The 24,510-nt window shown below is 41.8% G+C and overlaps 1 protein-coding gene across 1 annotated transcript in view; it reads right to left on the reverse strand.

Annotated features, from left to right (window-relative positions):
- Positions 1–804: 804 nt before the first annotated feature.
- The window catches only part of PARP1 (poly(ADP-ribose) polymerase 1), a 34,313-nt gene continuing 10,607 nt past the window's right edge, over positions 805–24,510 (reverse strand). Inside the window, exons 5-23 of the mRNA XM_027696563.1 lie at positions 23,012–23,108; positions 21,438–21,554; positions 19,725–19,901; positions 19,136–19,277; positions 17,334–17,474; positions 16,355–16,597; positions 15,147–15,215; positions 14,265–14,397; positions 12,873–13,068; positions 11,469–11,597; positions 8,151–8,234; positions 7,202–7,324; positions 6,600–6,728; positions 5,782–5,880; positions 5,097–5,249; positions 4,698–4,825; positions 4,255–4,316; positions 3,064–3,178; positions 805–1,653 (exon numbers count right to left, since the gene is read on the reverse strand). Coding sequence (XP_027552364.1) covers positions 1,572–1,653; positions 3,064–3,178; positions 4,255–4,316; positions 4,698–4,825; positions 5,097–5,249; positions 5,782–5,880; positions 6,600–6,728; positions 7,202–7,324; positions 8,151–8,234; positions 11,469–11,597; positions 12,873–13,068; positions 14,265–14,397; positions 15,147–15,215; positions 16,355–16,597; positions 17,334–17,474; positions 19,136–19,277; positions 19,725–19,901; positions 21,438–21,554; positions 23,012–23,108 — 2,419 coding nt within the window. The 3' untranslated portion in view covers positions 805–1,571. The remainder of the gene's footprint in view (positions 1,654–3,063; positions 3,179–4,254; positions 4,317–4,697; positions 4,826–5,096; positions 5,250–5,781; positions 5,881–6,599; positions 6,729–7,201; positions 7,325–8,150; positions 8,235–11,468; positions 11,598–12,872; positions 13,069–14,264; positions 14,398–15,146; positions 15,216–16,354; positions 16,598–17,333; positions 17,475–19,135; positions 19,278–19,724; positions 19,902–21,437; positions 21,555–23,011; positions 23,109–24,510) is intronic.

Raw genomic sequence — 24,510 nt, forward strand, 5'->3', positions numbered from 1 at the left:
CATGGTCCCAAACTGAACTGCAAGCTGTTTTTTTGGGGAGAAAAAAATAATGATCTACCTCACAACTAAATTCAACCAGTTCTCATGTTCTCCTTCAGAGACTGACAAAATCATACTTTAAGTGCCTGGCCAGAAGTTTTTTTTTGGAAGCAAACCAATGATTAGCCACTGGTTAAGCTACTTAAGAGCCAGAAGACATGGGCCACTCTCTTCATGTCCTCTCAAACTCCATTAGCAACAACCTCAATCAATTCTTTTCTATCGAGCTATCCTCAAGCCATACGACTTACCCAGTCCTTCCACATTTCCTTCTTTCTCTGACAGCACCTTTGTTTTCTATCACTCCTCATCCTCCTCTCCTTCAGGGGGTCCTGGAAAGATCTGCACCATCAGCAACCACTTTGGATTTGAACTCCTTCTGCAAAAGGCATTGGGACCTGACAATATTTTAGGAATCAGATCTCCTGTTTCCACACAGGTTACTAAAGACTGAAGCCACAACCATCAGAATGAGTTTGAAGTGTCCCCTTCTTAGGAATTAGCCAACTCTCCCCTCAGGGAAATCAGTAATTTTTGAAGAGAAAGATCTGATGTTGCTCTATACTTAAGTGCTCCCATATTGCTCAATGACTTACTGAAAGTGAGAAGTAAAAAACCGTTAAACATGGAAATTATCAGTTTATATTGCTGTTTCAAGACTACCCACAGTGTAGCAACAGACCTCACTCCAGGTCTCGATGAATGAAGCTGGAGCCCAAACTCAACTTACAGCTTTGTTCGGACGTCTACAACAACCAACTTACATCATGTTAAAGGTAGGTATTTAAAGGAGGTTTATTGGGGCTAATACTAAATTCAAACAGCCACAAGCTCATTTTCCATGTTTACCACACCAACTGTTGACAGATGAAGTCTCAGCAGAAAGTTCAAATTTTCATTTCACCATGACTTCCTGAAATGTGACTACAGATTTCAATATTTGGCATTTGATCTTTGAGAGAGATATCATGTTTAAGAACATTCTACAAAATACATTTAAATCATGACTCAAAATCAAAACAATTTGGAAGTTTTGAAACATAAAGCTGTTAGTATGAAATTAGCTTTTATTTTTTTTTACCTCAAAATAAATGCACATTTATCATTTATTCAAATGAAAACTGAAAAAGAGTATCTTAAACAAGGGGGAACCCTAACAGAGCAAATATCACGAACACCGTCAAATGCCTTCTCCTGCTGTTGCCCAGCTCTGTATGGCTAAAAACATCAGCTTAATTTAGTTTTCTTTTTTCTTTCTCAGTATGATCAATTAAAACAAACACTTGAAAGCACCAAAATTAGAAGTGGTATAAAACAAAACCAGATACTCCGTTCCCATCAGAATTCACGTCCATGTATTGCCACCCTTTTATATAAAACTTTCACTAAGTGTTGTACTAAATGGGATTTAGTAACCTCTTCTGCAGTTTAGCTCTTGATATCTTGGTAAGAGAAGTCAATGCATAAGCATGTCAGAAGTCAACGCTATAGTGTAACTACAGTATAACTCTAACAGGGCTTCTAAATACTGTTCACCAGAGTGATGTCTTATAGTTGAATTTCAGTTTCAGCAGGTACTTCAGATTTACCTGAGCAACATCATACACAATATATCTGGGAAGAGTGTTAAGGAATAATTACAGTAATTGATATTAATAACACAGAAAAAACTCAAAACACAGTGTAACTTTACCTTTCAATTTACATTACTACACAGATGCCTGTGTGATTAACCAGCTCTAACAGCTCAAATCACAACATTTTAAATCTGACTACTCTTTTAATCTGAAAGTGTTTTACATTATAGTTATAAACAAGCAATTAACAGTCACAAGGAGAACTGACGATGGTGCAGCAGAATCCTGAGTGACAGGCAGGTGAACCCACTTAGATACGGGGCTGTAGTTCTTGCAGATTATTTTTTGTCAGACAGTAACACACATCTCTCTCGCTATCTAAACAGCAGAATGACGTAGCCTAGATGAGATCTTCAGTTACAGACCCGGCATTTACAATTATAATTGCAGCTCTGTTGCTATTTTCCAGCACAAAGTCATTAATGCCCTCTTAATTTCCCACTAAAAAACCCAAACTGGAATCACAGAGAAGAGCTCTACAATTGTTGGCAGTGCTTGCACATTCTTATTTTTTCACAGAAAGTCCCAGCTCACCTATTTGTTTCTCAATGATTTAGGCCTCAAACTTACCTCTGATCCCAAAGTGTAAAACAAAATGAACGCACGTTATTTTACCTCAATTAGCAAATATTAATTGTATTATAGTTTATTGTCTGACCAAGACGGATACTATATTTAAGAAAACTCAAGATAAAAACAGTATTGCCCTGAGTTGTGTTGCCAACATTGCTTGTCGGAGGAAAACAGCTCACCAAGAAAGAAGACAGTTTCTACAAACCCTGAGGTTGCATTAATGGTTTCCCTGCTTCACTGGCAGTGAAGAGATTGACCCGAGATCCTAGACACCACTTATACATATTCTTATGACCTCTTGTGAATGTTAAGCACACATTTGGAATGAATACCCACTCAAAACCTGCAAAGGGTCTGTGGAACATGAGATGTGATGACAAACTCCCTAAAGCATAGATCTGGCTCCCCCCACCCTCCTGGCCACGCTGGCCAGACACAGCACCATGAGGAAGAAACCAGACTGGATCGATGTGAAACCATAGGCTGCATTCCCTTCTCCTTGTCCTGGCACATCTCTGGGCAAGACACTACTTGGCAGTGTTGCCTGGCCACTCCAATGCCTTCAGGTATTGAGTCCTGTTGGAGCAACAGCTATTGCTACATGTATAGTTTTCTATTTTTACAGAATGACAACTCAAATGCAACAACTGTAAAATCACCTCCCTTGCAGAAGGGACTGTCTGCAAATGCTCTCCAAAGCAAATGTGAAAGAAAGCAAACACAGTGCCAAAACTCCTGGCCTGCCTCAGCAAGGTCCTGCTAAACTTAGCAGCACTCAGACACTGTGTGCAGCCAACGTAACAGCAAAGGATACTCATTATACAGGAGACAGGTATCATTAATTCCAGTTGAGATCCCATTCCCTAGGGGAACCTCTACACCACCAAGGGTGGTAGTGGCTGTGGGATCAGGTGCAGTTTTGCCCAAGCCTAGAAAGGGAAAAAGCATCAGTTACAAATCTAGAAGGCAAATACAGACTTTGCACATAAAATGACTTAGCCAGCCAAATACTACTTCACATGTACTTTCAAATCAAGTGTAGAAGTACCTTAAAAAGAACGCAAGGAATACAGTCTGTTCATTCAATTTAGCATCACCATACTGACAGCAGTTGTGCTCTGCTACATTAGAAGTGACAATTTTAGACTTTTGACTTAATTGTCTAATCTGTATGATCAAAGCTAAAACAAAGATTTATAGCTCTCATATCCCAGCTCCATTAATGAAAACATGCACATTGCAGCGTTTTTAGACAAGTATAACAAACCAATTCTTATTCTCTTTAAACTTTTCAATACAAATCTGATTTGACATCATAATAACGTGTGTAGCATGTATTGAAAAAGATGCTAAATCACATTTTATTCTATTTTAGGCAACTGATGTTTTAAGCCTCTCAAAATGAATAGTTTAAGAAAAGCCACTCATTACTGAATGTTACTGTTCTTCAGTCTCCCATCTCGGTACAGAAGGCAGTCATGATTACCATTTCTTTCCCTTGAATTAAAGAGCTAAGTCTTTTCTCTCATCTTCTTTTTCAGTGCAATATACTTTTTGCAGATAGAAGTGTAATGAGAACAGCTGTTCCATCTGAACTTTTATTCTTAGCTTTTCCCTTCTCTCCAAGCTTCTAAGGCACTTTGAAAGCTAAACAATTATTCTTGTGATCTATCAAACCTCGCATCTTTCTTCTAAAATACACAGTATTGTTACAATGAAAGCGAGTAAGAAGTTCGAGAATGCACCTTATATTTTTTCCCCATGTAATATCAAATAGAAGTTTCCTCCTGAACTTCAGGCACCTTCAATCTTAACACTCCAAGTGTACTAGCTTCCATCTTAAAACAACACATACACATATACTGATGCAACTATGAAGGAACATTATGCAACTTCTTTAAGAAGTCCAGCTACGAAATGACTACAGTGCCCTTCACTAAGCAGAGCGCCACAACCCAAGTTTGTCACCAATTACAGATTACCAATGACAACTACTAATGCTTACCTTTCACACTGTGTTTTCCCTTGGGCAATTTTGTGATGTGAGAAGCATTCTTTAGCTCATACCTGGACAGCACAAAAAACACACAATAGCATTTTACATTCATCTTAAACTACACTGGTGGAAAAAAATTACAAATTTTTCAGGCTTCAGTTTATGGTGAGTTAATATAAAGCTAATCTAGTCTTCTGGAACTCAACAGCCTTCCTTGTCTTGGTTACTAATTTTGATGATGTTGGCATTTTGTACAAGATTCTAGCTAGAACAGCAACAATTATTTCCCCCCCCCATCAAATAGCTCTCATTTTAAGAAAAAACAAATCTCGTTCCTAAAGAAATACCATGTGCTCTATCCTCACACTGAAGAGAAGGCTTGCCATTTTAGCATCACCTTCTACAAGGATATATTAAGCACACTTGGCAAATACTCTTCATAAGTTACTTACATATTCCCAAGGGCAACTTCTCCCAGTAGTACTAAACCTATGGGATCAGCTTGAGATGTGTGACAGTAGTTGGCACTCTTGGATACCATGTCTGCAAAATAGATGCCCTTCCCAAACATGTAGCCAGTCTGCAAGCAGAAAATAAATAAATAAATAAAACTGGGACAATAACACAAAGGCAGCATTGAATCCACCTGGCTGGGCTCCCAGGAGAGCAAAGCTGCAACTCCAGCTCTTGTGGACACCACTCAGCAACTCACTTGGGACACATATTGGTGTGTGAATGCTGACAGATAACACAAGGCCCTCCCCACACAGAAATTCTCTGATTTAGGTTGTCTGACTGTGGTCATCCCTGGGCACAGGAATGTAGGCAGCCAGAGGAGCTGTTTCACATACCACAGGAGCTTCAGGCGGAGCTATCCGGAGACCCTGCGAGAGGATCCCGGCGAAGTTGGTGGTGCGGGAGCCGTGCCACAGCAGCTGGCGATTGTGAAGCTGCTTAAACGGTTTGTAACGCTGACTCTCCCCTTCACGCTCAATCCTGAAGATCTTCCGTTCACAAAGGGATAGGAGAAAAAGAACAACAAAGCAAGCCAATCATTACCTTCATGCAACTAATCGGGGGGGGGGGAATCATCCCATCTGAAATACACATTAATCTGCTATGAAAATTGATCTGGATGGTTTTTAGTATTTGTAATTTGCTGTGTCATGCTAGCAAAAAAGAGGTAGCGTCGATCACATGGTTCTTATTGATTACTTCACCTTTTCTTCTGCATTTTCATGAGGCCCTATTTTCCTGAAAAATCATTCAATGAACTAAGGCTCAATTTCAGATGATTGCTCCTCCACCTCGCCTTTGAGTCCAATTAAATTAAAATAAAAACAAAGACACCTCTTTAAGCTTAGATTCATCTCTGCCTACACTTCTCCTGTTCTATTAAATAGGAACTTTTCTACCAAACCATCCCTTCAACAAAGGAAAGTGGGTAAGCTACTCAAAAGTAAAAGGAAACTGCGAACAAGTCAACTAAGAAGAGTCCATCTTCACAAAGTTAAACCCCAGTATAGCCCAGCTTACATCCACAACTTTGAGGTCATATGCATTGTGCGTAGCAGCATGAGTATTCTTCACATATTGTTTAATAATCTTGGCTTCTTCTGAGTCTTTGTCAACAACCTGCAGAGAGGCAAACGAGAAGTTTCTTTAGCATCCAAACTAAAAGGCTTCTTATAACACGACAACATCCGCCCTATGCTTGCAGCTGCTCAGTTTAAGCCTCCTTTACCATTTAGGTGGAATATATTCCCAGCTAGAGAAATGTCTATATACAGATATATAGACAGCACTCAGTCACAGAATGTCTGAGACAGGAAGGCACTGCTTGAAATTGAGATGATTTTCAACTCCACTACTCAGCTGGAGGAGGTAGCCAAGGGCTGAGTCCAGTCAAGCTTTGAACACCTCCAAGAATGGAGCCTCCACAGCCTCTCTGGGCAACTTTTTACAGTGTTAGACCATTGTCAGAGCAAACAAAGAAAAAACCCAACACCTAACACCATCAACAACAAAATCTTTTTCTTTTGTTTACATACGAATTACAAATTGTATTTCAATTTGTGCCCATTGCCTCTTGTCACTGGGAGCCACTGAGAGAAGTCTGACTCTGCCTTCTTTCCTCCCTTCCCCCATCAGGTATTCATAAGCATTGATAAGATATCCCTTGAGCCTTCTTTTCTCCATGTCAGAAAGGCCCAGCTCTCTCAGCATGTCCTAATACAACCCATGGCCCAGTCCCCTAACCATCTCAGTAGCAATACATCTGTCCAGTTACAGTTTAGTTGATTTGTTATACTCCAAAATATTCACAGTCACTCATTTCCTTTTATTTCCTTTACCTTAATATCAGTTCGAAGTTTTTCATAGTTGATGTCAATTGGGTCTTTATCTCCATCGTCATTTCCACCTCTGAGAAGGCTGTAAGCAACCTCAATGTCAAGCAAGTTGTCCAACATCTGCACTTTAGCCTGAAGAATTCAAATAGGTTTTGTTATGTTAGTTGGGCCTTTGACATGTTCAGAGTAAGTCTGGAATACTCCAAATTATAGAAGTATATGACAGTCACTGGCCACATGGTGACATCTAACAACACTGTCTTTTAAATACATATACTTAAATATATTAAAATATACCCAAACCTGTATACATAACATCGCTATCTTCTAATATATCATACATATAATTATTTACACAGACACATGCACATAAACAAAATTATATTCTTAAAAAAAACAAGTTTAACCTCATGCTTTCATGAGGTTAAAGTAAGTTAAACTTGTTTTTCTTCAGAATATCTTTCTGTTTGTGAGGTTTGAACACTTACTTTAACCTCGTGCTTTTATGAGGTTACAGTAAGTGTTACAACCTTGCATATTCTCTGTGTAAGATGTCTGATATCAGACCTATTGCCTGCAAAAAACATACTGTTTCCAGTCAATACCTGAATGTATTCCAAGTTATTTAGGAGAGGTGGTTTCTTCATCCCGAAGTCATGAGGAATCAGAGTATAGAAGCGGTTGGAGAGGTCCAAGATCTGGGATTCTGAACCACTGTCAGAAACTGCCTAGACAAGACAACAAGCACCAAAGAAAATTACTGAGTAAGACTAAGTCTCCATAGCAATAAACACACAGAAGATCATCAGGTACTACAGGACTAACATGGAAGCAGCAATACAAATGGTGCTTATGCTGAAACTCTCACAGGACTAAAAAGTACAATTCTACTTAATTGTCTTGCCTGTAGTAAGGCACAGTATTTGCACAGAGATACACAGAATTTCTCATGTGAGAAAAATCTAATGGGGGTTATGGTTCTGGAGGGCAAAACAAAGTCTTCTGGATATGGAAAGGGTGCATATCCTTGTCAAGGCTCTGGTCTGTTCTCACAACTGAAGTACAAGTTCCTGTACCTATGCTTTGCCAGAGAGCCTACAACAAAAAAATGGGTTCTATACTGGTACACTTTTGCAAGTTGTTCAGGCAATACTATGTAGTGACTCTGGAATGGTTCAGATCACGATGTGTAAACACAATAACGTTATCAAATCAGACCCTTTCCTGTGTCAACTTAACCTTTATGCTCATCCTCTAATAGAATTCTCTGGGGTAGGAACACCAGCTCACTACTAGAACAAGACACTGGCTTCATTTGCTCAACTGCCATTCATGTCTGGCTCAGCCTAAAGTTTGTGCTACCAAAGGGTGAAAGACAGAAGTACTGCCCCAACTGGTACAACAGTTAAGAGACTACCCGTGGAAGCCACATCCTCTTCTCCAGAAAGAGTGAAAGAAAGCACAAATTTTTATATGCACAAGTCAACATTCACCCCACTCCAAGCCCAGAACAAATTCTGAATTCCCCTTTTTTCTAACATCTTCCATGCTCACCTGCTGAACCTCATTCAGGATGGAGTATGCGCTCTGGATCTGTCGTTTGCTCAGTTTTCCCAATGGCATCTTCTGCAGGTCAATCTGAGGAAAATATAAGTGATTAAAACCAAATCCCACCACATTTAAACCACTGCAGCATTCCCTCTCTGGTTTCTAGGGAAACTAATCCCTCCATCTTAGTAGGACTGACCCCTTGAAGAATGGAGACATTGGACTGAGGACTGTGCACTGAGGAATTATGTCAGAAGGACACATCATTGAGAAGACATCCTACAACCAAAGGAGTACTTAGCAATAGGAAGCTAAGCACACATGCTAGGGCAATGCCAAATTAGGGTATTAAGTGTCTGGCATGAAGTTTAATATTAACCTGGTGTCAGATGCATTCCTCAATCACTTCAGTAACCAGACACTTCAGCCTGGCAAAGAAGCAAACTCAAATGAAGGAATTCTTGTTCATAAGAAATCTGTTACTCTAGGCACAACCCAGACAACCTCTTCCAACTTTACAATTATCAAGGGTCAAATGCAAAGAGGTTATAAGGCGCTTCGTATTCATTCATGAAAAATGAACCAAAAAACTCCAACAAAGTTAAAAAGATGTCTTGGTTGCCTGCATTTATCCACTGATTTAACTCAGATGTTGGTTTTCTTTGTGTATTGGTGGATCTTGGGAGAGTTTCAGAAATCCTTCATTGTTAAGAACCATCTGAATGCAAAAACATTCAACAAATATCAAGTCCAATGGAGTCTTTCTAAAAGATCATACATACACCCTCTGGACTCTTGACAATAACCAAGACACACTCTGCAGGTCAAATTAGCTTTTACTTAACTCGATGGGTTTAAGATTTAGCTCATGGACCGAAGATACTATGAAATCATGACTATCACATACCATCTGGCTAAGTTCCACATTATTTATTCCCCATGGAGCTAGGATACCCAGTTGTATGCAAATCTTCTCTGCAAGCTGAACTTGGAAGGCTCTTCCAAGCCACAGAGATTGGTGTGAAAGAAGTGATTTTGCATGGAGATTCCCAGCCTGTACTGGGTTTAGGAGAATTTTACCTTTAGCGACAGCTAAGCATACATAAAGCCAGATACCAAGAAAAGCCAAGATGGGCTGCAGGAGGGAAGACAGGCTTCAAAACCAATCATGTCTTGGGGATGTGAGAGGCACAAAGCCAAGATTAATAATCTAACAAAAAACAACCTGCAATAGATTTTCAGCTCCCAAACTCTTGGGGACAATACTCTCTTGCTGAGTACCATCTGTACCAACTTGTATTATCTAATTATCAGCTGAAAAATCATGCAGAACATGTAAAAGTAAAATGGGCTATTTAACTGGGATGTACAGAATAGCTGCAGACACCTATACCAACCATAAATTAAATAAGTGTATAAAATAACAAGTATAAATGTATATAAAGTACTAAAACACTAACACCTATAAAACATCCCCCAATTATGTGATTTAGGAGTACAACTCCAACAGAGACCACAAACTGCCAAAAGGCTGGAGTTTGTGCCTCCTGCAACTCATGGGAGGTAGTCAGAGCCCTGCAGAGCTAAGCTCTGATATAAAGCTAAACTGCATCCAAAGCTTTATTGTTAGATGTGTCAAAAGAATATAGCAGCCAAGGGGCTGGGGCTAAAACAACAGCAGCACTGCAATTACCACCAGATGTACTGAGGTTAACAAGAAGAATTAGCTCCACATCACAGATGTGTGCACCAAGACTGCCATGAGAGGCAAGGAAGATGTTCTGCCTTCCACTCAGGCAAAGGAAGACACAGCATTAGAGTAGACCCAGGCCTCTAACAAACCCTTTCATGTAAGGCAGTGACACAGATAATTGTAATAAACTCATGTATGCTTGGTCAGGTAAAATGCTTGAAGGCTAAATTAGAAGCAGGAACATAAATGCATCAGATAAACCCATTGTCATGTAACAGAACAATTAAGAATTTGCTGCACTTTTGGCAGAGCGAGAGCACCTGGATGGAACGAAATACTCAAGATCAGGCTGATTAAAGGAACCAAACAGCCATTTCTGGACGATGCACAGAAACCTCTAACTAGGAAAAATATTATTTCCTCTAATGGAACACAGCTGTTCAGCAGCATCAGTACAGGAAGATAAATCTAATAGGAAGACAGGCCCATCTGGAGTCCCAGTTCTACTACAGATCTGCAGATGGTGTGAATTAACATGGTTTCAACAGAGTTCTACAAAACCAAATGACATGAAATGATGATCAGTTCAGAGTCTTTAGCCAGTTACAGTTACAAAGAATTATTAATATTAAACAAGATTTGGATGTAAAGCACCTCTGAAGATACAGGAGAACACACTTAACTGACGGTGCTACAAAATGTTGTGCAAAGCTTTCTGTAGAAAACAGTGCAAAGTTTTTCTGAAGGGCAGATACACAAAATACTGCTACAGAGAAAAAACAGCAATCGCTTAAATAAGAAGTCTTAGGGCAGGATAACTAAGCTGGCTGAAGAAAATCAGAATTTGCTATTTAGAATCAATCCAGTTTGAATGGCTGCATTAAAACAAACAGCAGGATCTCTGAACACCAGTAAAACTGTGCAAGGAGAGACAGACGAAGACAGAGAACAACTCTCTGAAAGCTTGTCAGAAAGATGGATCAAGAAGTATGGACGAAAGAATGATGGATGAAAATAGAGTATTATTAGAACGAATGAGAAATACAACAAAAACAATCTCAAGTTTTGCCCTGTTCAGAAGAGGATGTAGACTTTGTCAAGGCACTTAATAAGTATGTATCAACTGGCAGCATTTCTCAAATCTGAGCTGCGTCTCAATTGCTACCTAAACCAGCGGTAGTTCTGCAGCCCCCGGACCCCAAATGTGGTTCACCACTTAGTAAAAAAAGACGTGTCTCCAGCCTCACATCACCAGCAAATTGCTTATCTGCGTTACTATTCTAAAAGCATTCAGCAAACAGTGGTCACTATGCATGTGTCACTGGAAAAAACCCACAAACAAACAAAAAGACAGAATGATTACTGATCCCAGGACTGGCAGACGATGTTCTCACAGGCTTGTTAAATTGAAGACACCAACAGGCAAAGAATGTATCTGTGTTTTAAGAACTGCAGGTATCCTAACCAAGTTACTACTTTCAGTGCTTGGCAAATTCCAGTGGGACTCTTGCCTTTATTTTAAGGCTGATCTAAAACTTACACTGACTTTTGGGAAGTATGATGCACCCCAGATTGCAAAGAACTTGCAAATTCTGTCTGTGTAAGTATGATGGTTAGAAGGGAGAAGTCACCTCAAATTCCACCATCGCTTTCTTCATGCTCTCCACATCAAAGATCATCTTAATAAGATCTTGGATTGGCTTAGCAAGTTTTGATTTTGTCCCAGCACCTACTGTCAGTTTCCTGACAGCTTCTTCATCCTAGGAGGTAAAAATAGTATCAGAATTAGCAAAATCACAAAGGATAAAAGTAACAGGCTGGCTGCCATGGCAACAACTCAAAACCAATTTAGTGTATGCATCCTATGACGAGCCTGAAGTTCATGGGGAGCGTGGGACATTGCTCTGACATTTTGGAACAAAGTGGGCTTAAAAAACCACCTATTCAGTAATTTGGCAGATGTTATTTCAAGAGATAGCACAGTAAAAAGTAAGCAGAAAAGTAGAACTAAGGGAATAGAAACTCTCTTTGCATCTCTGCTTCACCTCAAGCAACAGTATTAATTACTTTTTCTGCAAGCCTTCTGCTGCACAGAGACTTTGATATGAAAAATAACTGTTTACTTTACTGCTTTTATGACAAAATAGATGTAATAACTAGTTTCACCAAGTTTTTGTAATAAGAATTGTCACAGATGTGTACAAGAATCATCAATTACCCAAAATACCATCTTGATGCCTTCTTGGAGAGAGCATTTTACAAATAAAGCATCTGCCAGGTGCTTTGAGTAACACTGTACATTGCAGTGAAACAGACACTTTGCCACTGAAATATTCAAATTTCCAGAACTCAAGCACTGAAAGATGACATCCGTTAATTTGGCCACACAAAAAACTCAACAGCTTGAAAACATGTTTTCTGGTAACTTTATAGCTTACTAACAACATTTAACTATTTCATCCAAAAACAGTTTAAGTTACAGGTATGTCTTTAAATAAACACATAAATCCTCACTGGGCAGAAAGAAAAGAATTCTTATTTAGTTTAGGTGTCTAAATAGCCAAACCTTACTGGCAGCAAATAATTTCTCTTTCTCAGACTGCTCAAAATGTGCACTAAGCAGAATGCTGCATAGGAGTTGCTTCTGCATTTGGGAGGATTTTGGAGGCAGAAGACAGATGAGAAGTATCTATTTTAAATAAAAGAAAATCTGGTTTTCAGACAATATGTATGTGAACTGACTGCTGAATTAGGTTCAAATTAACACCCTTGAAACTACAGAGTAAACAAGAACGAGCACTAAAGGGACTTCAGACTTGATAACAGAAAACTCCATAGTTTCCCAACAGTCTGTTTTAATGGATGGCACTCCTTGATCTACAGTTCTCCCCTGTAGCACAGAGAAGATGCAATAGCTGCACTTCAATCCTCTGGTTTGTTAAGTGTAAGCGATCCAACAGTGAGCACAGAACAGCACAGCTGTAGCAAGGCAGCTAAGCAATGCTCCACCTGGTACTTGGACATTTCACAGTTACCTGTCCATAATCTATTTCCAGCGGGTAGAATTTTTTTGGATATTTAGTGAAGTTCTTTGAATGCCAAGAATTGCCAGTTTTCTCTTCATACAAATTCAGGAAGTGTTCAACAGCATCTTCTTTTGACGGCATCTGCTCCAGCTTGTTACTCCCAATTACAGTGCCCACACGGCCCCAAGATCTGAACACCCAGTATCTATAGAAATGAAATGTGAGAAGAGAACAGACATAAGACACTCCAGTGCTGGATCTCAGTCCAAATGAAATTGACCCTGCGACACCCACACAACTGATGTGATCAGCCCTTTGCATACCATTAATTTTATGGAAGACGCTGTCTATCAGTAATTGTTGGAAATCAACAGAGGAGTCACCACAGAGTGTATGTCCAAGAACTGGCAAGAAAAATGGCCAGTGTTAATGCACCAGAACTACAGCCCTGAGAATAAACGGGTGCACAGCAGGAAAAGAGAGCCTAACACCTCTTCAGTCTTAATGGTTTGTAAATAAAAATCTTCAGGCTGTTGGGATCATATATTTGAAAAACTAAGACAATGCACCTTTAAGCCTCAAGCCCCAGAGTTCAGTATTTTAGAGAAATCAGAAGCAAATCAAGTATTTGCTTGTACTACCTCCACCACCTTGGGTGAGCTTCCATGGTATTTATGGGGATACAATCAGTCAACCTCTCCAGTATGTCAGGTACAAAATGCAGGCACAGAGATTCCTCCATGTACTGAACCAGAGATCTGATACAAACTCACACACAAGCTTATTATGAACATGGTGAAGTGCAATAAATCTGGAGCTGAACCATGGTTACTGATGACAGACATCAGCTACCCTGGATTTCTGTGTCACTTTGTTTGGCAGGGGCAGTTTCATATTAAAGAACCCTCGCAATTTCTTTATCTCATCAGCAATGCAACCACTGGACAGCTCTGCCATGCACCCAATGGGACTGAAAAGCTAAACACATGATCAGCCCTGACTATTTCAGTGCATTTTGTTAAGCCTCAGGGCTTAATTCAGGACTACACTGTGGTAGAACAGCCAGAATCTGGTTTTGTTTCCCCAGGTTACAGCTCTGCAATTAGAAGACAAGATTAGGTTGGAGAATATGGAGAAACCTCCCCCCCTTAGGTTTTGTCAACATCACAAAGAAATGTCTCCATGCAGAACAGAGATTTCTCCATGGGTGGCTTGTTGTTTGGCAGGTTTGGAGGAGTTCTTTTAGTTTTTTTTTTTTTGTTTGTTTGGGTTGTGGTGGGTTTTTTTAAAAGTATCTTCTCAAAGACATTTCACTCATAAGTGGCTTTCAGAGATGTTGAAAATCCAGTATGTATTAGGGAAAATGTGAATAAAAGTATTTCAAGGGAAAACTAAACTCACCTGTTCTCTCTGTCATCCTCTAGCAGCTGCAATTTATAATAGGAATTGGTTCCTTTCACAATATCTACTAGTCCCAGGGTTGCACTGAAAATTTTTCCACCTTTTTCAAAGACATGAGCAGAATCCTCCAAACCTGCAGAGAAGAAACGAATTAGAACACAGAGGAGGTTACTGTTTTAGCTCTCCTTCCTGCATTTGTGCTCACCCAAATGTTTCATGTAGTGTGATTTAACAAAAATACTGCAAAAACAGTGAGCATATGCTCATTCAAAACTACCTGAAGCATGTTTTCCTTCTAATGAATTGTGAGCACGCATCTTTAGATAACTGGAGTGAACATCAATCCTAACAAGAGGGGAAAAAATTGTAACCTTTGACAGAGGATGATCTAAAATCTTGTATCTAACACTGCATGACTGGCTGAAGGAATTCTCAAGAGGTGTAGCTCTGCAGGTGTTACATTAGCAAATGGACTGAAAAGCAAAGCTTGGCCTTGGATGCAGTAGGAATTCTCAGAACAACATCCATGCACCATAGGTCTGGAGAGTGGCATCAGCTGCTCCTTGAAAATTCTGGGGGCAGATGTTCATGCCAGACCTGCAGCCTCTGCCAACTGGGCTTTTATTCACCACACTGACAGATGCTCCTGAAGCTGAACAAGGTACATGCTTTCGTTTAAAAGGTCCTTCTGAAAGCTTCACTAAAAAATCCTATAATATCCAGCTTCGGATGTCAGTCAACATCCTTCCTTTGACAGCAACAAAAAAGATTTAAAAGTCCGTGTTCCTTTTATGGAATCCCTATCCTTTCACCAAAACAACACTTTGCAAACAATCACACATCCTGAAGACTGTGGGTAGTGCAGGCACTGTTATCACTCACCAGAATCAGGATCTACTGCTGCTCCACCCTTCACTGTTAGCTTCATTTTCTTTTCAGACTTGCTAGGTCCTGCAGTGAAAGACAGTTAATTTTTTTCCTAAGTGAGCAACACAGTCTGACTTGAATCAACACTTACAGTTCTCAATTTGCATAATTATCACCCTAAAGTGAATCAGATTACCAATATATGAGCACAATGACTTCAATGGCTTTTTTTTACCTAGCTTTAGCAGCCAAATTACAGCCTCCACCCCACCAAGTAAATGAAAAATAAGATTTCCCAGATTCTCTCTCTCTCCTTCTGGTTCCAAGGGGTGGACCATACCATTTTTTCACCTGCACAGCAGATAAGCACAACCAAGCCTGACAGAGTTCAAGAAGTGTTTGGACAATACTCTGGGGCATGTGGTGTGATTCTTGGGGATTGTCCTGTGCAGGGCCAGGAGCTGGACTCAATGATCCTTGTGGGTCCCTTCCAACTTGGCATATTCTGTAACCACAAATCCCAAAATGGGATTTAAAAAACTCACAGGGCATGGGGGGTGTTCAGATTCCCTGGAGATGCTACTGCTGTGAGACAGTCTGGCAATCACATACCCAATTGTATGACAGAAACCTCTGCTTTGGAGGATACAGAGAACAGGTTCCAAAGATAAGGGAGCAGACCTGATGTTTTTGTTCACTATCCAAAGTTAATAATGCAAGCTCTCTCTGGCATTGGTGAACAATGCCACCAGTGGTGGATATTTTTCCTCCTCTGTTAAAACAACATTATGTTCTTAATCAAGTAGCAGAGACCCAGCGCTCTGGACTCCAGTATTTTCTCACTTGCTAACACCCCTTGGGGGTCACCATAGTCTCTGTCATCTTGATGCCCCAGGACCTCCCTGGAGCTGCAATATTGACCAAAACTGGCAAAGAAGCTGATGTCTTATGAGGGAGAGACTAGACTGACGTCAGGGAAGCCTGGGCACATACAGCACAGATCTCTGAAGCAAGACTGACCTAGGGAAAACAAAAGCCAGCTCAGGAGAGAGTTTCACTTTTACTTAAAGCCAGTTTTGCCCTAAGGTCTCATTATTTAAATTTATTACAAGAAAAAGGGCAGAGAACTCAAAAAAAGGGCAAGGACAGACCATACCCAGGTTTGCTTTGTGCATGCACAGAATTGAACAGGCCTGTGGATAAACAACCGTTTTGTTCATCACCTTGTTCTTCTTTGACCTTGCCAGCACTCTTCATACTTGGGGGCTTGCTGCTCTTTCCATCCACAGCCATTTCCTCATGCTCCATTTTTACCTCTGCACCCCAAGGGGAAAGTGCATGGAGAGACACAAGCTCCTGGAAGTCCTTGCTGGAGGATTTCACATCCTGAAGAAACGCCTCTGAGACCACACGGACTTTGGCCTCCTTCACTTCTTCCATCTTCTTGCTCATTTTCTCCACATCTTCTGCAGAGGCAAGGGTAGGAAAAGGGAGAAAAAAAAAAAAACAGTGAGGATTTAGAACTCAGCCTCTCCCTTTGGCCACAATTCAGGGCTCTGTAACACTTTGTGGAAACACAGTTCCACTATATTTTGGATTCAACATGTTCTTTGGGGAGGAAAATCGCCTTTGGCTCAAATCTGCAGCTTGGACTAGAGCAGTAACACTCCTGCTTTACCGGACTGTGGACCAGCTCTCACCTTCCCAGAGCTGGGCTGGGGCTGTACAGTTCCTTGGGGATCTCCTGGCAGGTGGGAGAAGATCTGTCTCAGCAGTTTGCACCCCAACTCCAACAGGGAGCAAGAGCAGACCCTAACTTGCCAGTAGAGAAAACAACTGCCCTCAGGCACCCACAGTCAGCTCTGTAGCTTCTCCAAGGCAAGCACAGACACAGCCCCCAGCACCTCTCATCCCAACAAGGGTGGCTTGCACAGCACCACATTCTGCACACAGATCCCAGCTCCAGCTGCCAGACCCAACAGAGCCTTAAGGCACAACCCACAGGGTTAACCCGCTAAGCAAGTAAAGTCAAACAGCACACAGCTGTCTTTAGTTTTCCAAGCACACTAAGGCCATGTGTGCACACAAAACACTCCCCCTAATCCAAACACTGATCCCCAGACGGTTCTGAGGACACATGCCCCCTGTAATCTGCTCAGCTCTGTTACCAGTGCTACCAGTAACCGAGGCAGGGCTGCTCACTCTGTGTGCTGATGCACAGGGTGGCCTTGTTAGCTGTTGTGGTCATCTTTCCTCCCAGGTCCTCCACAATGCTCTTCACCTCCTCCTTGTTCTTTGACAGCTTTCCAACAACCAGGATCTTCATGTTGGTCAGTGGTTTGTCTAAGGGGTTTGGAAATAACACAACACGGTAGCAACAGGCATAGAGTTCCCCACACAACAAGCACAAAGGGACAGCATCCCCCCCACTCCGTACAATCAGCCCAGCTGGCAGGGGGAAAAGGGGCCAAGCAGGTCCCAACCGTGCTAAGCAAGTGGGAGGAAGTTCCCCTTCACATAGGAAAAGCAACAAAGCCCAGCAGCTGTCAACAAAGAGAAGGGACGGAACACAGGGAAATGGACATGTAGGCATATTAGTTGCCCTTTTTTTGTTTTGTTAAATGAAGAAAAAAAAAATCACTCTGCTTCAGTACTGTGCTACTAGAGACTGTGCTCTGCTTCCCTCTTTTTTGATGCCTGAACAGCATGGGAGAAACTCACTGTCACACAAAAGCTCCTGCCTCTTCAAAACGAAATCTGGTTTTGAGGGGCTGCAGAGAGGATTATCTCTCAAGCAACAGTGTTCCTACATTACAGTATATTTGAGTCTTGATCTTATAGACACTGAAAGGCGGTACCATGTAAACCCCATAACAAGTCAGGAGTAGACTGGTAACCATCTGAGGCACCATCACATTGTGTTAACACTCTGCAGTGCAGGCAGGTCCATCCAGGACACGGCAAGTGTCTAAGAGCATATTTGCACTGTTGAAGATAAATGCTATCAACTCTGATTGACCAACCGAGGCTTGTGTTTCCTCTGCTCCTCTCAACTCAGATTTGTTTGGTTGCCAGCAAACAAAGCAACCTGGCTTTAAAATCCGGTCAAACTTTTTGAGTTTACTTTCAGTGGGCACTGGGGCTGGAATCAATTTGCTAATCAGAAACAAGACCTGGGTTATTTTGTCTTCATTGCTAAAATAACATGATCTGGCTAAAGCTATCTGTGCAGAATTACTCTCACCCTTTTCACCAAGTAACAATAATGCCTTGCTCCCAAAACTATGGTCAGAGCTAGAAAGGCTGAATAAGAAAGAATTCAGCATAGATCTTAATGGACAGGCTATATCACCAAAGCATACAACTCTTCCAACAGCCTACAGGGAGTTTCTGGAGCCCAACCTTTTGGCACCTTGTGGGCTGGAGGCAGCACAACTATTTTGCATAAGGGGAGTCAGTGATTGGTAAAGCCGAATCTCAGTGGATGATTTAAAAACAAACAAACACAAAACACAAAAACCAACCAAACCAAAACAAAAACAACAGAAAAAAAAAAAGAAATCACAAAAACCCCTCTTGCCCTTAAAACCTAAAATGATGTGGAATATTTGGCATTATGCATGTCCCTGGATGTTCACCAAGAAACCAAGCAACAAGGCACTTTGCAGCAGGTCTCCATTGGGACACATTTTGCAACATCGGCATTATAAGTTTCTGATTCATTGCAAACACATAATTTCCTTACCATCAACAAACACCCAAAATGATTTGTGAGTAAACAACCAGGACCTCAAGTCCATGTCTCCAGGCAACCCACTGTACCAGGGCCCACCTGTGCTAGGAAGATGAAGCACCTGAGACTGTTTTTCAGCAGGAGAGCTCTGCCTGCTTGAGGACAGGAGGAGAAGGGCGTGCCTGTTCAGGGTAGCACGTTTGTCTGGCTGGGAATGGCAGCCTGAGCATCATTCCAAACTCCATTAACCCATGCCCAGCCAGAGACTTACCTCTGGGTGCAGACACGGTCTCTGACAAAGGAGCAGATGCGGAGGGAGGAGGTGCAGAGTTCACAGCTGCAGCATCTGGAGGGAACACTCTGTCCTGCTTCTTACATTTAAATTTCTTCAGGTAAGGAATTTCCCGAAACTCCTGTGGGATGGAAGCATAAGCAGAATTTAAAATCAATAAAAATTACTGTTAGATTTGAAGGCTAAATTGAGCACTGGCCAAATGTTGGCATTTACTGCAAGTCTTGGAAAGGATTTCCGAGAGATTCACACTAAGGTAGGCAAAACCCCACTGTACTGACTGTGAAAACAAAGCTGGAAGAGGGCAAGTGATGAGTTTTAAATCAAACCAGCAACATCTCTTTCAATTTAGTGTTATTGGAAAAAATATGATTAATTTATGCATTAGCTGCCTGCTCCTGGAGGGATGTGGCTGTGACAGGACTTCCCTGCTGTCACAGCTGCTCAGCACTGCAGCACACTGCTCTCAGGCATCCAACACTCACTGCTGCTTATTCAGTCTCCTCACAAGAGGTAACATCAGTTAAGAAATGTGCTTCAGAACATGAAATATGCAGTAAACACCCACCTTCGGGATTACCCAGTCTTTCCTGTTGGGAGTCTGCGTTTTAGCAACGCACTTTGTCCAGGCAGTGATATCACCTGAGCAGTAATATGCATCGCTCTTGAACACAAACTGCCCCTTACACTGCTCACAGGGAAGCAGAGCTCCAAATGCCATCCCATCTGCTACTCGGTCCAAAATCTAAAGCAAGAGAGAAACAACAAAACGGGTCACGGCAGGAGGAGGCTGGAAGCCCACACACTGCTCTGCACTGCAATGCACACGAAAATAATCGTCGGGCTGTTGGCACGCAGACGTTTCCAGCGCATGTCACACATACACTAAACATAAACCACAACTCTTACCCACACTGATTGATATATGATGCCTTAGAGGCATGACACAAAGTTTCTCCAGTCACACCCTATCTGCTCACACCCCTGGCTCACAGTCTCCTGTCCAGGAAGAGGCAGGTGATTCTGCCCCTCCACTCCACTCTCCTGAGACCCCACCTGGAGTGCTGCCTCCAGATCTGGGGCTCCCAACATAAGAAGGACATGGATCTGTGGAAATGAGTCCAGAGGAGGGCCACAAAAATGATCAGAGGGTTGGAGCACGTTTCCTGTAAAGACAGGCTGAAGCAGCTGGGATTGTGCAGCGTGGAGAAGACAAGGCTTCAGGGAGACCTTATAGGACCTTCCAGAACCTAAATGGCGTCTACAAGAGAGATGGTGAGGCACTTTTTACAAGGGCCTGTACTGGTAGGACAAGGGGGAATGGCTTTAAAGTGAAAGAGGGTAGGTTTAGATTGGATATTAGGAGGAGATCCTTCACTCATCAATGGTGGTGAGGCACTAGTTGCCCAGAGAAACTGTGGATGCTCCCTCTGTGGAAATGCTCAAGGCCAGGCTGGATGGGGCTTTGAGCAACCTGATCTAGGGAGTGACATACCCTGCCCACAGCAGGGGGTTTGGAACTAAATGATCTTTAGAGTCCTTTCCAACCCAAACCATTCTATAATTCTGTGGTTCAGGAGAACATACCTACCACACAGCACCTGATCAGGCTGCCATGCCAGAACAGCCAAGGAGATGAGCTACTGCCTCTGAGCACATGAGTAGGTAGGTGGGAATGTAGGCTCAGACAAGTCCAAGTTTTCCTGCCTAGAGAGTATTTCATGACCATTTTGAGTCTAGACACTTCCCACATCTCAGCCCACACTCCTTTCAAAGAGTCTTGATAAATACAAATACTTAAAGCAGTATGTGGCTCTGAAAGAGAGCAGACTTTCACACCTTACACAGACTGAAACTGACATTTTTTAGAAAAGAAACGGGAAAGAAGTTTTACGGTTTTTGCTTCATTTTGCATAATTGAGGAAGGCAACCTGAAGTGCCTTAACTAACCTGCTCTTAAAGAGACAGCAGCAAAAAAACCCAAAAAAACCCCCCCACCACAAAAAACCATGGACCACTTTGAGCATAGAATAAAGGCACATCACTGCAACCAAGGTGCTGAACTCAGCATCACACCCCACCACACTGCCCTTCACAAGAAGCCTAACAGCAATATCACCAGGGTCCTGCGACAAAAGGACTGGGCTTTGCACCAAATTTCTTTCTTATGTGTTACAGGAACGTGCTTCAGATTCATGGACCTTGCAGCAATATTGGGTCGGGTCAGCTTCACTGATTCAAAGAGCTGGTGCACATGCAGAGCAACTACAGATCAACTCACGGCATTCTCCCCTGAAGGAACCTCCTGTTTGTTGGCGATCAGCAGCTCTTTCAGGTCATTAGTGGAGCAGACCTTCCTCAGCTCATCCTTGATGCCCCAGATCAGCTCTGTCTGCTCCTGTTGACAAAACCCAGCAGCTTAGAAAGCAATCGACTGTAAGTACCTAAGAACACTCTTAAAACTGCAGTATGTGGACAAGGTTTTAGCAAGTCCATGCTTGCTAAAACCATCTCACACAGATTGTGAGGTGAAGAGCTTCAAGAACCAGTAGCTTTACCAAAGGGGAGTCACACATTTTACCAGGCACCTAGAATACATCTTTAAAGTCATACTTCAAATTGCAGCGTTCTTACTAAGCAAGGTCTCAACAGCCTTTGCAAATACCACCTAACTAGTTGACACTGATAATAGCAGGGATGTGGCTGTATCTGAGCCTTTTATCAAAATAAAAATCAGAAATGCTGATTGTCACTGTATTTATTTTAAGGTAACATAAGAGGAATTTCTACCAGCTCAGTCACCGCAGCAGTGCAGAGGAGCATGCACGTCCTTTTGGGATCTTCTACAAAAGCTGAAAGGGTTGGAAAGCAAAGCAGCATTCTAAAATATCTCAGATAGTTTTTGAATGTTATTCACTGGCTACAGTCAGAGGTGCAATCTACCCTAGAAGAACTGGTTAACTGGGTTAAATGGTTTCATTTTCAGTGTTAATGATCATGCTCGATGAAATGCTGTTAAAAAAGTAAAGCCAAAGTTAACCCTAAGAAAGGCTCATCCACAAAGTGGATTCACAAAGTACCTTGATCTGTCCTGAACATCTGCATTGCAGCAGCAAAACCTTCAAAATCCCTCAGCTAGTTTTTTTTTTTAATTAAGGTGCTGCCACACAACAAAAAAGAAAACTTTTGTTCAAAGGTGGAGACACCGTTTCTCTACAGCTCCATTAAGACTTCAATTGCAGCAAAAGCAGCTTGTTAAATTTTTTTTCTTGGGAACTTTCAATAAATACAAAATTCCTGAAGCTCTACTGGGAATTCTCCCACGATATTCTAGAAAGTGAAAGGCAGAAAGCTGTGATCTATCACAATTTGCACCCAAGAACTGAACACATCTCCCCAGAGGGTGAAAAATGTATGATTTCTCATTAATGTAGAGTTGTACACTATCTCTGTTTAATTTTTACAATGAGCTATTTATTGTTTCCCAAGCTCTTCTGCAACAGTGCTTGGGCTCCGAGCACCAGCTACCACAGCCAGGTAATACAGGAAGGACCACAGAAACAGCCTCTCTGAGAGAAAAGGCATTTAACCTCATCTATTTAAATCCAATAAGCAGAAGTCCTAGACTAGAAACATCCTTCCTGTCTCGAGAGAAAGGGGCAGGGTGAATTGCCTTCAGCAAAGCCTTAGTGACAGGGCACCACCTGTGCCAGGACACAAGGACCAGCTGTGCTGCAACTGCTCCATCTGGGCACAAGGTACTGCCTTCTCCAGGTGCTACAGCTCTTCAGTTAGTGCCTGACACTGCACTGTTCTAACAAAGCAGTTTTTAGGATGTGATCAGCTAAAACTCACCTTCAGCTGTTTTTCCTGCTTCGACTCTTTCTCTTTTTCTTTTTTCTGTTTCTTTTTTGCAGTCACATTTCCATCTACCTCTTCTCCTTTCCTCTTTCTAATAGAGAAAAACAAAACAAAACCACATACACATGAAAGGAAGTTATTTAAATGCCTGTCCAGCAGTTAGCAGAGCTCAGATTACTGACTGCCGATATCTGCAGAGGCTTGAATATCCTCAGTCTTGGCAGGCAAACCCATTTTTCAAATTCCTCAGCACTAGATTGTATGCATGTATTTGGCTCCACAACTTGAGTTGCCTCAATCAGGTCACACACATTTAGAGCTTTTCTACGGGGTAATCATATGGTCTGGCAGAAAAGCATGTCAAATACTGCAACATTTCCAGGCATCTTCATATACACCTATATTAGTTACCCTAAAGACACAGCTAAGAATCACTGAATAGCTCTCCAAATCTAAGGTGGTGTAGCAAGGTTAAAAGACCACAATGTCTTTCAGCCGAATCAACAGCTTGATATTTCAACTTAGACAGTTCATACTGAAATAAAGGACAGCAAACTAAGTAACGTTAGTAAGCTAACACACTGGGAAACTAGATATTTCCCATCTAGTTTCTCTTCAGACTGGAATATTGGCCTGCCTCTGAAATCAAACAGGTGGAAGTTTCTGCTTGAAAAGCGTTCCCAGGCCGATAGCGGTTTTGTGACGTACTATTACAAGTTGTGTGTGTGGAAATTTATTGCTATTAGCTGGGGTCCTGGAGCTTCACAGGGAGAAGTTACAAAAAACACTGCTTGAGAAAGACTGGAAAGAGGAAGCCAAATGAAAACTGGGGGATTTTTGGCAGACTTCAGAATGACAAGAGACATCAAAGGAAGATCTTTTGTGTTTCCAGAGTTATGTCATCCCCTTCGTCTGCATGGTTTCAAAATAAATCAATATTAATAAATCAAATCAGTGTGTACTCTCCCCATGAGAATACAAAGGGAAATTTTGCCCCAGTTGAGGCAGGATGGGCATGCAACTTGAGGCAGGGAATGAACACAGCTTCAATCTTGAACTTCATTTTGAGAGAGCTGCTATCGTATTGAAACATCAGCCAGGTTTCTTTTTAAGAAAGCATCTGTTTTAACTTTACAAGCCGTGGCTGATGGTTAAGCCATAAAGTTGACCTTCTCAACTGCTCTCCTACTTACAATTTTAAACAGTTCACTTTCTAGTATTTTGCTACCGTTTAGACTAACTCTGTATGACAGCTTATTAGCTATAAAGCTGCAGGAGGATGTCAGAAGGTACTCTTCTCCCAGAGACTCATGCATGAGACCTGTACATTCTAATGACCATCCTGGCCCTATAACTGGGCCAAGTGCTCATTTTAGTTGCAGGGGTCACCACTAGCCCCATCATTAGCACCTCTCACGAAACCGTGGTTCAGAGCACTCTGCAAGTCCTTGAGGGCTGGTTTTGCAGGAGAGCTCATCCTCCAGCTGTGCCCC

This window comes from Neopelma chrysocephalum, unplaced genomic scaffold, assembly GCF_003984885.1.
Source record: "Neopelma chrysocephalum unplaced genomic scaffold, ASM398488v2 Primary Assembly neopelma1_108, whole genome shotgun sequence".
Classification (NCBI taxonomy): Eukaryota; Metazoa; Chordata; class Aves; order Passeriformes; family Pipridae; genus Neopelma; species Neopelma chrysocephalum.